At 40.6% G+C, this 18,183-nt stretch overlaps 1 protein-coding gene across 10 annotated transcripts in view; it reads left to right on the top strand.

Annotated features, from left to right (window-relative positions):
* Positions 1–18,183, top strand: part of SCMH1 (Scm polycomb group protein homolog 1) — a 186,580-nt gene that overhangs the window by 104,276 nt on the left and 64,121 nt on the right. For all 10 annotated transcript variants that reach the window (XM_042949860.1, XM_042949868.1, XM_042949866.1 and 7 more), the window contains one exon: positions 621–864. In XM_042949860.1, the coding sequence (XP_042805794.1) occupies positions 621–864 (244 nt within the window). The remainder of the gene's footprint in view (positions 1–620; positions 865–18,183) is intronic.

Here is an 18,183-nt window from a genome sequence, read left to right as displayed (position 1 = left end):
AAGAATGGTCACTGAAACTCTTGAAACAGTGAACAATTAAAAATGATCTTAAATGTCCATCTGAATAGAATGAATAGGTTGTGATATATACATATAATGGAATATGAACTATTAGCACTTGAAATATATTGGAGCTAAATTTATCAACGTAGGTAAATTTCAAAAGTGTAGCATTAACCACACACAAAAAAGTTGTAGAATGATATGTATGGTATAATACCATTTATGTAAAATTTTGAAGTATGCAAATGGATGCATATATATATATATATATATATATATATATATATATATACCTATATGTATATACACACACACATACATACATAGTCAAGTATGAAAACATGCATGAGGAGTGGGCACAAAAGGGATTCAGCTTTAAAAATGTTACCTTTTATTTCTTAAAAAAAAAATCAGAATCAAAATGGTAAAATGTCAGGACATAAAAAGTAATACTTTGGTATACTCTGAAATTCATTTAAAAGAAAGACTACACTTTCATTATAAATCTTCGGTAGCAGCCGGTGACTTTTTCATCATTCCAAACTTGGTAGCAGTCTCTTGGGGCACACAGACTCTGTGTTTGCATCTAGGTCTGTATGTTTCTGTTTCTCATCTAGGAACCACCCTCGCCTTCCCACAACTTCTTCAAAATGGGAATGAAGCTAGAAGCTGTGGACAGGAAGAACCCTCATTTCATTTGCCCAGCCACTATTGGGGAGGTGCGGGGCTCAGAGGTGCTGGTCACTTTTGATGGGTGGCGAGGGGCCTTTGACTACTGGTGCCGCTTCGACTCCCGGGACATCTTCCCTGTGGGCTGGTGTTCCCTGACTGGAGACAACCTACAGCCACCTGGCACTAAAGGTAAAGGCTCATCCATGAGCTCTTGAAATCAGGACCCAGGTTGGTAAGGGAGGTTACCTGGGTCTCCCACGGTCAGCATATCTTCAGTAAACCTCACTAGTAGGCAGCTTAGGTAAACACCAGTGTCTACCCGAGAGCAGTCAGAAACAATAAGAATTTAATGTGCAAGGAAGCTAGATGTGGAGTTTGGGATAAAGTAAAAGTTCCTTACTCTAAATATCCTAGTTTATTCTCAGGCAACTAGCTTTTCCTCCCTGTCACTTTTGTTCCTAACCTCTTTCCGAGTTTGAGTAGCATGGATTGTCTCAAGGTGCACCTCTCTCTCGGGTCCCAGGGGCTTTGCATATGAGCTGGAGTAGCAGTGTGCCATCAGGATACTTGAGAAGCACCGTAGCACAATGGGAAAAGCATGAACTTTGAAGCAAAGTAGACTTAGGTTTGAGTTCCAGCTCTGCCTTTTTTTTTTTTGCCAGCCGTGTGGCTTTGGGCAGTTAGTTTGCCTCTCTAAACCTCAAATTCTCTGTCTGTAAAAGAACACCTGCTTCATAAAGTTATTGTGAGGAATAAATGAGATGATATGGGTAAAATGCTTACATAATATCTGGCAAATAGCAAGTGCTAAACAAATGTTTTTATTATATTACTGCTGCTCTTATCATAGTTATTACATCCTGTATTATATTTATTATAATTACTAGATAATATATAATATGCCACATTATTGGTATTATAATGCTATTATTATAAAAATAACCACTACTAATGGAAGAGTATATATAAAATGCTAGAATAGTGCCACAGAGTAATTGAACAGTAAATTATGTTTCTAATGATGATGGTGTTGGACATCATCCAGAATAGAATTTGAGATAGCTGCTCTAAATAAAAGAAATACTAAGATCTCATCCCTGAAGTCTAAAAGTGCTAGTTAATCTGAAGGTGTAGAAAGTCACCCTTCCTATTGTCTGTCAGTCCCTTTTCTAAACCTCTGTCAGTTTCATTCATTCAGTTAGCCTGGTATTTATTGAGCACTTAACTGTGAGCCAAGCTGAAGATACAGCAGTTACAAGGATGAAAAACATTTCTGCCCTCCTGGAACTTCTATTCTAGTGGAAGGAGATAGGTGATAAACTTCAAAATCACGAAATAAACAAGATGATTTCAGATCCAGTTTCTCCTCAGGAATAAAGTATAATGAAATAGTGGCAGCAAAGGTGGACTGAGAAGGGGTTTTTTGTTTAACAGCTTTATCAAAGTGTAAGACAAGTGAAACAGACGGCACATATTTAAAATATACCATTTGAAAAGTGTTGACATGTGTGCATCCATGAAACCATGACCCACGATCCAGATAATGAACATATCCATCATGCTCAAAAGTTTCCTCATTCCTCTTGGCAGAGGGAGGAGATTATTTTTTTTAATGTTTACTTATTTTTGAGAGAGAGAGCGAGCATGCACAAGTGGGGGAGGGGCAGAGAGACACACACACACACACACACACACACACACACACACACACAGACTACGAAGCAGGCTCCAGGCTGTGAGCTGTCAGCACAGAGCCCATTGCGGGGCTTAAACCCACATACTGCAAGATCATGACCTGAGCCAAAGTCAGATGCTCAACCCACTGAACCACCCAGGCACCCTGGGAGGAGATTGTTTAGATACAGTTTCTTTTCAGGAAAATTTGTCTGAAAAGGTGATATTTGAATTGAATGATCAGAAAGAATTCCAAGCAAGGACAGGGCATACATATCATGGTGCTGAGACGTGCGTGAGCGTATGTGTTTCAGGGGCAGAGAGAAGACTGCTCCTACTCTAGAGCGCTGTGTGAGAAGGAAAGTGGCAAAACCCTGTAGGACCTGGAAAGCCAGAGTGAGAATTTGGATTTTATTCTAAACATGTGGGGAATTGTTAGAGGGTACTATGTAGGGGAGTGACAAGATCCGATTTACTTTTAAAAAGTCACTTGCACTTGTATCCAGAATTCAACTCAACAATAAAAAAGGCAACCCAATTAAAAAATGGGCAAAGGGTTTGAATGGACATTTCTGCAGAGAAGATAATATAAAAGGCCCATAAGCACTTGAAAAGATACTCCATGTCGTTAGCCATTAGGGAAATGCTAATCAAAAGCCACAAGGAGATACCGGTTCACATCCATGGGTAAGATATAATCAAAAGGCAATAACAAGTGTTGGTGAGAATGTGGAGGAATTGGATACATGGCTAGTGAGATTGTGAAATGGTGCAGCCACTTTGGAAACAGTTTGGAAGTTACTCAAAGTATTAAGCACGGAGGTACCCGTGACCTAGCAATTCCACTCATGGGTATACGCCCAAAAGAACAGAAAACATGTCCATAGAAAAATGTATCATGTATGTTCATGACAACATTATTCATTGTAGCCAAAAAGTGGAAATAGCCCAAGTGTTCATCATGTGATGAACAGATAAATAAAAGGTGGTATATTCATACGAAATCTTGTTTGGCAATAAAAAGGAATGAGTCCTGAAATAGACTACACCACAGATGTACCTTAAAAGACATTAGACTGAGAGGAAAAAGCCAATCACAAAAGCCCACACGTGGCATGATTGCTTTTGTATGGGCTGTCCAGAAGAAGCAGAAACGCAGAGACAAAAGTAAATTAGTGGTTGTCAGTAGCACGGGGGAGAGGGGAAATGGGAGGTCACTTTGATGAATATGGTAAATATTCTCTGCAATTAGATCGGGAAGGTGTTTGCACATCTGTGTATCTACTAAAAACACCGAATTGTACACATTAAAGGGGTGAAGCTTATGGCATATGAAGTATCTATCAATAAAGCTGTCATTTAAAAACTCCCTCGGACTGCTTATGGAGAATGGATTGTGCTGTGCTGACTGTGGACGAGGAAGAGGGGAGGGTTGCTGGGATTAGGTTGGTGGCACTGGGGTGGGGAAAACTTGAGATGGGGGCAGGGCAGCGGTCAGACACACTTCTTGCCTCAGGAAAGTGCTATTCCTCCATATGCTTCAAGAAACAAGCGCCTGAGATTGCTATGAGAAACAACCCGTTGCTGTCCCTCGGCAAGCCCTGTGAGGCGGTATCTTCTGTGGAAGCAGGGAGAAGAGAAGTGCCTTGGAGGTAGTAGCAGAGTCATTTTTGCTTACTTGAGACAAGTAGGATAAGCCTCGGTGCTCCTGGCTATGTTCAGTGAGTAGGTTGGTCCTCTCACTTTCTTGCCTAGGCAATTTCATCACGCTTACTGTAAATCTCTTAGCGTTTCTCCACAGCCACAAGACCAGGGAGTCTTTGTGCCCAGGAGTTGCTGGGCAGGTATTCCTTTGTGACTGGGCACCATGCTGATAAGAAATACGACTATGTGGTTGATGCTTCCAGAGGCGTTTGCTGACTGTTTTCATCCTCCTCTTTGCATATCTGGGGATAGCTGCGATTTTTAACAGCAGATGACCAGATCAGCAGATGGCTCAGAGGTGGAGAGAGACCTTCTTCTGGTTGGCATTTCCAGACCAGATCCTTTGGCCATCATTCCAGCAGCCAGGGTTCCTCCAACAGTTCCCTTGCCCCCCACCCCTCCCCCTCCGTAGGTTCTCCAGGGTGGCTGTTCAGTAACAGCAGAACTTCAGCCACCTCAGTGTCCTGGCTAGGGCGCAAGTGATCCAATGTGGAAAAAATGTGGTTACTCAATTCTTTTCTCAAAACAAGATGTTCTCTCTGTGTAAGCCTGTTCTCTTTCTAATCATGCTGTCTCCTCCTCCCTTCCTACCTTCTGGCCATTCGTGTGCAAATGGTAAAAATTCAAAGTAATATGAGATTGTTTCTTGCTCTCAGCAAATAGGAAAAAACACCGATTTTATTCAGTGTTTTTTACATGCGTTATTTCACTTTATATTCCTGGTAACTCTCAAGTAGGCATAATTATTTTCAGATACATTTTATTTATGAGAAAAATAAATTTCAGAGGATTAAGTGACTTAGTTCTGTTGATATTTGAGTCTAGAGGGAGAAGTCATGGAGATCTTCCAGTAGGACCAGCTGTCAAGGCCATTTAGAGCCATATTGCCTTCACACATGTCCCCCCTGTACTCTCCCCATTCTCCTTCAGGCTTTCTTCAAAGCTTCGTTTGAGACCCTGGATTTTGGCTTCCAGATCCTGATACGAAATAGGAAAGAAGCAGTGTTGGGGAATATCAGAGCTTTGAACGAGGGTCTAGTCCCAGCTGGGCCACAAACTTATGTCTGTGAACAAGTGATTCCTAATGAGAGGTTGAACTAGGTGACCCTCGATGGCCCTCCCACCCTTGTGATACTGTCCATTCCTGCTCTTGGGGATGGGTAACAAGGGACCCCTGTGACTGTCTCCTGCTTGATTCTGGGTCCGGCTCACCTACCACTTTGCTCTGCCCTCCAGCCACCTAGGGCTCTGCCTCTCTCAGGGACTCCTGCACCCTGGCCGTTTTCTCTTCTGCTAAGAGGTAGTAATCCTTTTTAGCTCTTAAACTCCTGGCGCCCAGCCAACTCTCATAAGAGCAAATACAAAGCTTACAGCTAATCCAGGGTACTTGGTTATAAAAGGCAAGCGCTGTTTTTGTTTTTTAAGCTCATCACTTTTTTTTATGTGTGACTTAACATAAAACTGAAACAGGCAAGTTTTACTTTTTAAACTTTAAAAAACAGAGAGTTCAGTCCATTTGGCTCAACTGTAACGCTTAACTAGGCTTCTCACCATCCTGACATCCACACTGATTTCAATCTGGGTGAGCCCATTTTAGATTACAGTTTAGCTTCCTATGTAACTTGTACAGTAGGAAGAGAATGTGAGCTGTGAGCTGCCGCGCATTTACGTTTTTATTATAAATTAATGTGTTGCTGTCCGGATTATACTCCCAATTTCTTGTGACTTCATAGAGTGTAAACTGGGTCTGGCTGCTCTCAATATGCTGATACTAATATGGGGTCCAGGAGAGGTGCTGCCCTTGAGCACACCTGTTGGAGTAAAAGGTCAGCCGGGCCTCCTCTACCTTTTCATTCCACCCTTTCCTTCTACCTGTGGCATCATACAAAGAGAATGCTTCATAATCTGACTCGGTGCTATGGTTGAGGGGAATAGTAGTTTTACTCTAGTCTAGAGAGTAAGAATTTGATGCTTCAAAACACAACTTTCAGAGTATCTCTTCACATTGTTTCTGTGAAACATTTAAAAAGTATTTTCCAGACTTTATGGATGGCCTCTTCCTCTTATAAAACTATCGAGGAAACTATACTATAGCCACTTTGGGATTCTGGGTCAGAAAGAGGATTGGTTAAATTGTAATCCTAAACTGTGCAGGGAAAAACCAGGATAGAGGCGAGAATAACACAAGCCAGGCTAAACTGTGGGTCACAGCATGTACACAGCACGTAGGTCAACTAACGGGTTGATTTTCTTCAGCCATCCATCCATTCATTCAAGTTCTAAGCCCTAAGCCACAGCTGAGTGCTAGTCATTGGCTTAATTGAGGGAGCATCTGCCTTTAGAGTTTACAGTTTGGGGAGTGTATAGACAAATAGAAAATTACAGCTTCAAAGTGATAAAGTACAGAAGGGCCCCTACCTAGTTTGAAGACTGGAAGGTGGAGGTCAGAGGAGGCTTCCAAAGAAAGTGACATCAGACTGAAACCGGAAGAAAAATTCTAGGTAGCCATGGAAACAGAGAAGTAGAGGCCCAAGATTAAAAAAAAAAAAAAATGTGTTAAGGAACTGAAAGATGCTTAGACAACTAGACTGTAGCATGGAGAGAGAGGAATGGAAAGCGGAAAGGCTGGAGAAGAAGCCCTTTTAGACTGTTTTAAAGATTGGGGTCTTTGCCCTAAAAGCAGTGAGAGACATTGAATGGGCTTTGTAGAGTCGCTGGTCAGATTTGTGTTTTAGAAGACCATTCTGGTAACAGTGAAAGGATGGGTGGCTTCCAGAAGGTGGAGGTAGATGTGCCTATTAATAAGCTGTTATAATATGCCAGTGAAAGAATTGAGGCAGTGACATTGTGGTGAAAAGGATAAAAAGATTGGCGGGGGGGGGGGGGGCATATTCTTTGAATAAAGAACCCAAAATATGAGTTCTTACAGTCGAACACCTGTCGCAACTACTTTACTTATTTAATGAATAATTACCCCTACAACATGGAAATTTTGCCAGTTTTTCAGTATAAGCCTTAATGAGAAAGCTAAAATTCTCCTTTTCATTTTGTCTAGGAAGTTAGCGTTTCTTACTGCCTAGACTCCTTGTTAAATGGAACTAAGTTATTCATTTTTATCTCCCCAGCACTTGGCACATGGTAGTTATTCAGTAATAATTTGCTGAGTGAAGTAGATCACGCTGAATATTCTGATTCCATTTGTGTTCATCAACATCTAAAGCCACTACTCCCTTAATTACCAAAGTGAGAGTGCTACTCCCATTTTCACAGCAGAGTGAAATCCATTTAAACTAACGTTCTGTCTTATAAATTTTGGAAACCTTATGGCCAAAAGTCAGGATGGCAAAGGCCACTCGTCTCCAGAAACATTCGTACAGCTCTACACCTGCCCTTCCATCCAACTTCTTTTGCTACTCAGCCACAGCAAGCAGGAGAGCGTCCTCTCCATAGGAAACTTCTAGCAACCAACATGCCGTGCCTATCTCTGAGAAGGCGTGTTCACTATGTCATGAGCAGTGTGGGCACATTGATCAACGAGCGAAACAAATTTTTTTGGTGCCCTTAATGAGGACAGCTACTTGGTTGTTTGGCTGTTTTCCTTTTTACCTTCTCAGATATCCTAGTTCCAGGCCTCGCCTTTATTTAATATACCGTTTCCTCCCTCCTCCACACATGTGCATGCACACACACACACACACACAATCTCTGTCATCATCGCAGATGTGGCCTTGTACTCTACTCACATCTAGAAACTCCAGCCTTTATTCATCCGTGTGGCCGACAGCTGTAGAGCCGTCCCCTTTTGGTGGTGCTAGGCTCGGTGGAGGTTAGAGACAGGTGCCTGCTTCCCAGGTTGAGTGAGTAATTGAAAGAAAATGAGCATGTGCTCACGTGCTATGCACCAAGTAGCACAGGGAGATGCCTGCTATGGGTTCTATCTGAATTAGATGCCTGGACATCTCAAGAAAACTGTGCCAGAAGTGTTTAAATGCTCTATTTTGGTCCAAAAAAATACAGTATTTATGAGATGAGGTTTTCTCTTGATTGTATGCTTATGGTACACAAATAGAAATAGGAAAATGGGGCAGTGACATGAGACACTAGATTATGAAGCGGGGATCTAGGTTCTCCCACTGATTGTAATTATGTCTGCCTAAAGGACAGAAAAGTCCTGTCCCATACCTCTCTTCCAGCTCCCATAAGCTGCCCATTCGGCTCTGCCCAGTTCCTTTGCCTTCACCAGCCACAGATGCCTGAGAATGGTAGCAGTTTTTTGGCACATGTAATGAAACAACTGGCATCTGTCAAACTCCTGGAAATAGTGAGATGTGACTTAAACAGTTCATAGATTTGACCACACCTACTGTTTTCTTTAGAATTCTTAGACCCATGTAGTTTTCTTTGGCAGGCTTTTATTGAACACCTACTATGTGCCAGCATCAGTACATATCAACTTGCAAAATCCCCTAGTTAAAAAAAATTTTTTTTAACGTTTATTTACTTTTGAGAGAGAGAGAGAGACAGAGCGTGAGCGGGGAAGGGTCAGAGAGAGAGAGGGAGACGCAGAATCCGAAGCAGGCTCCGGGCTCCGAGCTGTCAGCCCAGAGCCTGACGCGGGGCTCGAACTCACAAGCTGTGAGATCATGACCCGAGCCAAAGTCGGACGCTCAACCAACTGAGCCACCCAGGCGCCCCAGCAAAATCCCCTAGTGTATATGGTTTTTAGGAAAGCCGGACTGGAAATCAATAATATAAACTCTATGTAGTTACATTTTCTCCCTTAATTATATGGATGATTTTTTCAGGAAATATTGCAGGTGTAATCTCAATAGTGACTTACTAAGTAGACCATAAACATCCATGTATGTGAAAGAAGACGAGGAAAACTTGGCAAACTCTTTGACAGAGCAAAGAAAAAGCAAGAGTATGAGGGTAATACAGCCAGAAGGCAGGAGTTTCAAGCTTTTGGGATTCATTGTCTTACGCTATGGAAAGCTGGACTGCGCTCGTGTGACTGTGTGGCTGACCAGCATGCGCTTCATCACAGGGTGCTTTCACCAAGGGCCCTCGGTTTCACCAGACACATTCACAGATCATCTTCTGAGAACACATAGCCCTACACCTGCAGAAATTGCTCCCAAGTCCTCTTGTCTATTACCCTCAACAGCTAAGGCCAGTCACTCCTTTGTCAGTAGTAGAAGGTTCTTAAAGTTGGCTTGTGGTCCTGTCATGCACGATCTTATTTTCCTCTGTTTTCCCCCACTCTCTGTAGATTTATCAGTTGAAAAACTCCCAGGAAAAATGAAACATCTTTATAGTTGTAGAGGTCTTCTCCCCGTGCTGTAGGAATTAGAGTCCAGCAGGAAAGAAGGAGCTAGATCTGGAGAACCGAAAGTGTTAACCGAGCTGGATCAGAACAAGAGGCAACCCATGCTGCATTAAGTGAACTTGATTTAGAGGAGTGGAGTTTCAGCCTTGGCATCAGCCCAGCTGGCAGCACATAGCTGAACCCAGCCAAGTTGAGCAAAGCTAATAAAGAACACATCCTCTAAATTACAATGCCAAGCCAACGATACACTGCTGTGAGTGAAAACAAGATCCCAGTCCAGGAAACTGATAAACCAAATGGGTTTCCCCCTGCTCCTTTTTTCCCCCCATTGTTCATGTTCTATGTCATGTAGACACACACAAGTTGGGCTTACTTAACATTTTGTACATCAGTTTTCAATTCCATATACTGTGTTGTTGCCAGAGAGAGGAGAGATCTGATAATGAATTTTTTTTTGGCAAATAAGACTCTTAAGGATTATTGGAGAAACCTAGAAGTCAAAAATACTCTGACACCCTTCATTATTATAAGTAGGCATGTTTAGTTCATTATCTTCCTTCCTTTACTTGGGGATGCACTCTTGTTTATCAGTTTCAAGGTAAAATAGTGGGAAGAGCATGAACTTTAGAGACCAAACGATCTAGGTTCAAATCAACCTCTGTGCGTTCAGTTTCTCCATCTTTAACATATCCAAGTATAATGGTTGTCTCAGGAAAAGGCACTTGTGGGATTGTTTGAGTTGCAAGCTAAAGTAGCCACTTTTTCATGGAACATCATGTATAATTAAAAGAAAAACCGACTTGGATATTTGGCAGACTCCTTCTCCAAAATTAAGTGAGCTGGTCACTTTAAAGAAGACAACCTATAAGCATTTGCTGTAAATGATCAATTTAAACTTTCAAGTGAAAATCAGAATCTTGGGAAACTTGTATCCATCGTGAGCTTATCTTCCCAACATGTGAAGGCTTCAGAGTCACTCGTTGCCATGTTCTCGTCTATCTAGAAGTTGTTTTGGTTAAGGTTTATTTATTTGCCTTCATATTAAATATAAGACGTCAGGAAGGTAAATAAAGTCATAGAAGTCTAGAATCTCAGGGTTAGAGGGAACTTCAGAAGTTACCAAATTCAACCCTCCACCTAATTCAAGCCTCTCCCTGAGAGCATCCCCATAACTACATATCCAGCCCTTACTCAAATTCTTCCAGAGACAGGGAGATTATAACCTCCCAGAGGTGAACATTTTTCATTTGTGATAGCGCTAATGACTAAAAGTGTTCTTGCTAAATTTGAGCTGAAATCTGCTCTCCCCCAGTATCTATCTCTTGGCTCTAATTTTGTTTCTTGTTTCACCCAAAGCCTTCTTCAGACACCTCTTGATACTCTTGTTCCTCCAGGCCTTTTTCCTTCAGTTATATCTGAAATTGGATAGTTTCTAAGCCCCTCATCAGCTTGGATCTCTTCTTGACCCATTTCAGCTTACTGTGTTGTGCCCAGAGCAAACTCCGCACATCAGGGATGGTCTGACTAGTGCAGAGAGGATTGGCACTCTCGCTTCCCTTAAGAGAGCATTACACTGCCTAGCATGTTGCAAATGAGGGATTGCATTTCCTCTGTTTTTATATACTTAAAATGGTTATAGTAGTTTCTTACCATTACCCCTTATCTAGGTTCAGCACAAGTTGAACCAAACTTCAGGACATAATGGCCATGTTAGAAAGGAGGATTTTCTGGCACCTTTTTTTTTTTTTTTTTAATTTCTCTGCTACTAAAGGGTAGGGACGGTAAATCACAAGATTTGGAAAGTGCTTTTCCAGTTCTTTTTTATCATACTGTCCAGGTTGTGACACACCCAAATATTTTCCTCGAGAAAAGTTTTCATTAGATAAGAGGATTCCTTCTCTTTCCCAAAGATAGCTTTTCTTCGTTCAAACCAATAGGGATCATATAGTATCAGCTGTATAGAAACATGGAAGCCTGCCTTAGAGCTGAGTTCTCCCACATACCCATGGTCAGTAGTCAGAGTATACTTTCAAGGCAGTCTCATTTGTAACTTGCCATGGAAAAGAATGTAGATCATAAAAATGCTTAACCTTTTGTGTATCTGCTATTTTGGTATTACATTAAACTAACCACCTTTTATAATGTTGTTTAGAAAGATGTTCAATGAGCACCATTTTAATAAGAAAGGAAGTTAACCTTTTCAATGCCACATGGAAGTTTCCAAACCACCTGCGGGGTTTGCAGGATAGTAGTCCCTCCCCCCCCCCCCGCCCCCCCGCCAGCATCCACTTATCAGAAATACAGTCCAAGATCCCCGTGGATGCCTGGAAACCACAGATGATACTGAATCCTATCAGTATATGTATTATGCTTTTTCCTATACATATGTATCTATGGTAAAGTTAGACATAGTAAGAAATTAACAATCAGTACTAATTTAATAGAACAGTTTTAACACTATACTGTAATTAAAGTTCTGTGAATATGGTGTCTCTAAGTATCTTCTTGTACTGCACTCACCCTTCTTGTGATGGTGTGAGATGATAAAATACCTACTTAATGAGGTGAAATGAAGTGAATAAGGGGGACGTTGTGACGGTGTTAGGTACTGTAGACTTTGGTACATCAGAAGAAGGATCATTTGCCTCCAGCCTGCATGGATAGTTGAAACCATGGAAAGCAGAACCATGGAGAAAGGGGAACTACTGTATTTGACCTTGGTTTACATAGGAAGAAACTGAAGCTCAGAAAGTTTACCAACAGGAATAAGAAGTAAAATTTGGTAAGTCCCTAAATTATATCAGACACAGTGCTTATCATACCCACATCCTCAAGCAGTATCTCAACCAAACCTAATAATAACCCATAGCTCAAAGGGGTTAAATGATTTGCAAGGACCTGAACCTAGCTGCATGGGTTTCTAACGTCAAAATCCAAGTTTTTTCTACTATACCACGCTTCATTTCTCTTGTGCCTCAAATGAGGTTTAGAGATAGCCATTAGGTAAATGAGTCTGAGATAATTGTGAATAAGATTGAGTTAATGAATGTGAAAGTAATTTGAGAATTGTGAAGTGTGATTCGCACGTGAGAGGTTTCCATCAGTGATTTTGGAAGTGCATGGTGACACCTACCGGAAACTCCAGGGCCCTTTTTCATGAGGTGGGGATGAGTTTGCGATACGTGTTGGGTGTAGAAGGAGAAGGATCGAGAGTGGGAGATAGACCCTTCAAAGCACCAATAGCTAGTTACTGTACATCTGGACAAAAGAAGTCAGTTTTCCAGGCTAGTCACAACCAGCTGTTCAGTCATAGAAAATGAAATACAGTAGCTCTCACAGGGGAAGTCATTCATAATTGAGTAGAGCCACCTGTATATATTATATAATTGTGCAGTCAACTAGGCCAATTGAGATATTCCTAGGAAATTTAACGTTAATGGAAGTAAAAGGGAAGAAGAAAGCCGTCTGGGGCACTGGGTAGGATCCCCCAAGGATATTTTGAATACATGCAAGTTTGCCTGTCTTTTCTTCCCACTCTTGGAATAGCTCTCAGTAGCCTGTCTCTCTGCTTTATACCACCTGGAAGCCTATTTGGATAAGGGCTTATAGTGCCTATCTAGTTACTTGTACTTTTTTTTTTTTTTTTAATGTTTACTTATTTTTGAGAGAGAGAAAGAGCATGAGCAGGGGAGGGGCAGAGAGAGAGAGAGAGAGGGAGACATGGGCTCTGAGCTGTCAACACAGAGCCCAACACAGGGCTCAAACACATGAACTGAGAGATCATGACCTGAGCTGAAGTCAGACGCTTAACCAGCTGAGCCACCCAGGCGCCCCACTTGTACTTTTTAAAAAATGTTTATTTATTTATTTTGAGAGAGCATACACAGGGTGGGGGTGGGGGGAGGCCAAGAGCGGGGAGAGAGGGAATTCCAAGCAAGTTGCAAGCTGTCAGTGAAGAGGCCAACTCAGGGCTTAGTCTCACAAACCGTGAGGTCATGACCTGAGCTGAAATCAAGAATCAGACATTTAACCTACTGAGCTACCCAGGTGCCCCTGGTTACTTGTACTTTTTAGTGACAGTGTATCACCACACTTTTTCTTCTTTTGGCTTTCATTTGTTTATGTGTGTCTTTGTTTTCAGAATTATGTTACTATATCTCAAAGAAAATAATATTCTCATCTTGATTAACTTGGCAGGAGCTAGCCCCAACCCCATTGAAATTGTTAAATAGTATTATATTTATATATAATAAAAACTATAAATTTTTATAAAAATTATAAATTTATATAAAAATAAAAATTATAAATTTTTATAAAATAAAAATTAATTTTGTTTTCCACATTAACATGGAGAAGCAATTGGATTTCCTTTATCTTATTACTTATCCCAGTAATGTCTGTTGACCTATACCTGGCCTTTTAGTGCAATATATGAAGCTAAAAATGGAAAATTCAGCAATCTATTCAGAAATATTTAATGAGTTCCTACTGTGTATTCGCAAGTATGCTAGGTATAACAGGGAATATAGTTTCATTAGGGGAGATGAGATATGGATAAATAGAATGTAAAGTAGAAACAATTGTTGCTGATTTGACTTTCTTCTGCATTTAGTTTAGATTTGAATATTTTTTAGAACCATAGAATTCTCATAGAACTTCCAAAATGGAAGGATCTTTTTAGAAGATTTGCTAGCTGTGTGACTTAGAACAACTTATGTTAACCTCTCTTAGCCTTAGTTTCTTCATCTGTAAAATGGAGGCAATAATATTTCTTACTCATAGAGTTGTTGTAAGGAGTTAAATGAGTTCATATATTAGAGCAACAGCCAGCACATTCTAAGCTCTCCAAAAAATGTGAGTTATTAGTCATTCTAGTCTGATGCTGTTATTTTAATAAACAAGGAAATTGATGCATAGTAAGAGTAAGTCACTTCTTCAAGTTTTATTTGGGTTTGCTATTAGATGATATGTGTTTTTCATAGGGTGATAAAGAAGGAGAGTCTTTCATGGGTCATATTAAAACAGTTTATGTGTATTACATAAATACTTGTAAGTTATGTGTTACATAAGTGCTTATAAAATAGTTGTTGTTAAACTTAGAGTGAAATATTTAAGAGTTGCCCAGAAACAAATGAAGTTTCAAAATAATACTGTTCAGATTGAATCGGTGAGAAGAAGGAAGTTGGGGAGGGCTTCTTGAGATTTGTGTTATTTGCCAAAGGACACTTAGAGTTGATAGCCACCTGAAGAAGTGCTTGGAAGGGGCATTCGAGGGGAGCTCACATGTACAAGGCACAAGCCAGGGAGAGATAATCCTGAAAACTGACACACAGGGCATATGTCAGAAAACTAAAATCAGATGAGGTAAGGTAATAAGCAGGGCCTGTTCAGAGGGACGTAACCCAGCAAGTAAGAAGAGACCATTCAAGTGTTTTAACCAAAGCAGTGACATGATCATGTTTGTGTTGTAAACAGATCTCTATGACCTGTCAGGTAAGGGATAGAGGTAATGGTGGGAGTGGGTAACTTAGAGGCTGGGAAACCAGCTAGTTGGCCATTTCAGTGATTAAGGCAAGAGATGATGAGAATCATATTTAAGATAGTGGCAGGCAGGATTGGAGCAAAAGAAGTGAGTTTGAAATATTCAAGGGACAATTTCTCTGGGAAAAGCCGTGCTCTTTTAAAGCCACATTCCTTTAATCTTTCAATGCTAGAGAATCGTAGAACTGGAAGCAGTCTAAGATAAGATGCTGGGGTAATCATGGACTTGATGTCAAACTAAATAAATGGATTAAATGCTAAGTTAGAGATAGACATGTTGTCAGCCGAATATGGCAGATCTAAGCATAAGCAGATACAGAAACTAGAAAACTAAATCTGAAATCAGTCAACAGTTGCAAATCAGGAAGACCAGTTGTTCAGATGAATTTGTGACAAAAGATACAATTTCTTCCAACCTTAAAGGCACAGCACTCTGAGCCAGCTCCTGACAGGTCTCCTTGATGTCTAAACATACCTTTTGTTTCAAAGACACTAAAATAACTACTGTACATCCATTGTTTTAGGTAAAGTATACTTGCCCTTTTGTATCCTTAGACATACTGCAGATTGCCAGAGTTGGAGCAGAACTGAAGGTTCCCATAGTGATTAAAAACTAGCATGTGAAGAAATGGCATTTCTTTGGACTAGGTTAAAAGGCCAGAAATTACTGCTAATGTGTGCATCGCCAAAAGCAGCTGGTCCCAGATACGGCCCAAATTACTCTCTATGAAGTAGAAAGCTTTAGAATGGTTTCATACTAATTATCAGCGTGAGAGGAATGAGCACATACAGCAGGGGAGAGGGAGACAGGACAATGGCCTGTCTTGTGCTCTTTAGTCTTTAGTGGACCCACTTTAGTCTTCGGACAGGACTCCCATTGGCTGTTATCTTCTGCTATAACAGCGATGCCGGGTCCCAAAACCATCAGGATCGCAAGTACTGTTCTGCCAGAGGGGCCCATTGGCTGCTGTCCTCTTTTCTTTTGTTTCCAACCCTCTCCAACCTGCTCTGCCCCTCAACCTCCCATGTAGCAGCACAGTAACAGTTCACCAGAGTCAGAAGGGAAAGAGGCTAATGTTTATTGAATACCATGCAGCCAGTGCTGTAGTGGTCCCATCCTGTGTTATTTCATGTTACCTTGACAATAGCCCCTTAGGTAAGTACTACTGTATATTTTACGAAGGAAGAAACCACAGCGTATTTCAAAATCACACATCACATTCAAGTATCCATGGGTCCAGCTCCGGCTTTGCCGTTAACTTCCTGGGAGATTTTTAAGCAAACATTTTTTTCCCTACAATGTTTAGTTTCTCCATCTTTAAAAAAAAAAAAAAAAAGGAGTCATAATACTCTTAACATTCTGTTTTGGGTAAATCATCCAGTTAGTAATTGGAATAAGGCATAAAAGGTTAGTGTCTGTTTGTCCATACAGTTGTCTTTGTTATTGGACCTGATCTGTTCATCTGAGCCTCCCATCTTCCTCCTCTCCTTTGCCGTTGTTAATAACTCATATATTTTATTCTGATTTTTATTCTTTACAAATAATTTTTTGAAATATAATTTAATCACACTGAATATTATATTTTTATAGTTTTTTGCTTAACGTTTTATCATCTGCCTGGTTCTGTGTTATTATACAGTCTTTATAGCCATCATTTTTAATGATTACATAATTTGAATAGATATGTAACTCTTTGCTTAATTATTCCCCTACTTTGATGATCCAAATTTTCTTTAATAATAATGCTATGATAAACCTTTTTAAGACATTTTTTTCAATACTGAGGAACATATCCTTAAGTTAGCCTCCCAGAAATGCAAGATTAAGTGAAAGATAGAGAATATGTTTAAGAATGGGGCACCTGGGTGTCTCAGTTGGTTAAGCGTCTGATTTCAGCTCAGGTCATAATCTTACAGTCCATGAGTTCGAGCCCCACACCGGGCTCTGTGCTGACAGCTTGGAGCCTGGAGCCAGCTTCGGATTCTGTGTCTCCCTCCCTCTCTGCTCCTCTCCTGCTCATTCTCTGTCTCTGTCTCTTAAAAATAAATAAAGGTTAAAAAAATTTTTTTAATTTGGAATATGTTTAAGGATCTTGGCTGCACTGAGCCAATTGTGTTCATTTTAAAAATAAGCCTTTGCATGTTAAACCAAGAACCTTCTGCTTAAAACCAACCAGAAAACAGCATCAGAATGGCAATTTTTTTTTCTGCTTCCCACATGTTTTGGGGTAGGAAACAGAGCCAGTGAGTTGAGGTCATGATTGTTATATACCAATTACAGTGTTTATACAATAGAAATTGTTGCAAACCAGAAAGAAGTAGCTAAAAATTTTTGTCAATTTTCTGTCATTCCACATATATACATACTGGCGATACCCAGAGTTGACTCTGGAACTGCAAATAATCTCTAGAGAAGAGAATATGCATAGTATGTCCAAGACAAGTGCCAGAGGCTTTGGGGATTACATGGAATGTAGATTAACCTCTGCTCTTGGAGTTAGGGAAGTAAGACATGAACCACTAAGAAAGCAGTCTAAGCAAACCAGAATCTTAGAATCAAATGCTAGATTATGAGTTACATTCATTCACTCAACTGAGATTTTTTGAGCATCTACCGTGTGTAAAGGGCAATTCTAGGAGGTGGCAATAACAGCATTGCCCTTAGGAATCTCTATGCTAGTTGGGAGAGGTGGAAAATAGTGAGTGATAGTTTCTCTGTAGAAAGATTGAGTAGAACAAAAGGAAGGAGGGGGATGGAGTGTGCCAGGGGGTGGGAGGAGGCAGAGGGTGAGTGGAGGTATTATTTTATATAGGATGATCGGGGGAAATCTCACTGAAAGGTATCATATGGATAGCTGAGCAAAAAAGAAAAAATTCTTTCCTGGCAAAGGGAGCTTCAAGTTTAAGTGCAGAAGAGCAATAGAGTGTTTAGTGCAGTTCTCAAACTGTGGTCCTTGGATCCTTGGCATCCCCAAGATGCTTTCACAGGATCTGAGCTCAAAAGTATTTTTAGAATAACACTGACTCTATTTACCTTTTTCACTAAGTTGATATTTGCATTGATGGTGCAAAAGCGATGGTGAGCAAAACTGCTGGCTCCTTCGCACAAGTTAAGGCCGTGGCACCAAACTGTAGTGATAGGAATATCTTTCACTGCCACCTTTTGGGATGAGGTGGGGAGAAGCCAGGCTCACTTGCCAGTGCTCTTGATGCAACAGTAAAATTTATTAATTTTGTCAAATTCCAAGCTGTGAGTACCT

This window comes from Panthera leo, chromosome C1 (genome assembly GCF_018350215.1).
Source record: "Panthera leo isolate Ple1 chromosome C1, P.leo_Ple1_pat1.1, whole genome shotgun sequence".
NCBI lineage: Eukaryota > Metazoa > Chordata > Mammalia > Carnivora > Felidae > Panthera > Panthera leo.
Note: the sequence above shows the minus strand (reverse complement) of the source record. Positions and strands in the feature narration are given on the sequence as shown.